The sequence below is a fragment of the Penaeus monodon genome, chromosome 25 (genome assembly GCF_015228065.2).
Source record: "Penaeus monodon isolate SGIC_2016 chromosome 25, NSTDA_Pmon_1, whole genome shotgun sequence".
NCBI classification, from domain to species: Eukaryota; Metazoa; Arthropoda; class Malacostraca; order Decapoda; family Penaeidae; genus Penaeus; species Penaeus monodon.
Window position 1 is genome coordinate 18,296,346 of NC_051410.1, and position 240 is coordinate 18,296,585.

General features: G+C 52.1%; 1 protein-coding gene across 1 annotated transcript in view; it reads left to right on the forward strand.

Annotated features, from left to right (window-relative positions):
• The window catches only part of LOC119589095 (mitochondrial Rho GTPase 1-like), a gene marked incomplete in the record, with an annotated part of 21,050 nt that overhangs the window by 726 nt on the left and 20,084 nt on the right, over window positions 1-240 (forward strand). Inside the window, 1 exon segment of the mRNA XM_037937670.1 lies at window positions 18-212. Within this exon segment, the coding sequence (XP_037793598.1) occupies window positions 18-212 (195 nt within the window).

A 240-nucleotide genomic window follows, 5' to 3' on the forward strand; every position in this document is an offset into this window, starting at 1 on the left:
TTTCCCTTCATCCACAGACAGCATGGGGGGGAGTCACAGGCGAGGAGTGCGCATCCTCCTCCTAGGGGATGCTGGCGTGGGGAAGACGTCACTTATCCTCTCGCTAGTGTCAGAGGAATTCCCCGAGCAAGTACCCCCACGTGCTGAGGAAATCACCATCCCACCTGATGTCACGCCTGAGAAGGTTCCCACACACATTGTGGATTATTCAGGTAATTTTTTGTTATAGCCTTAATAAAC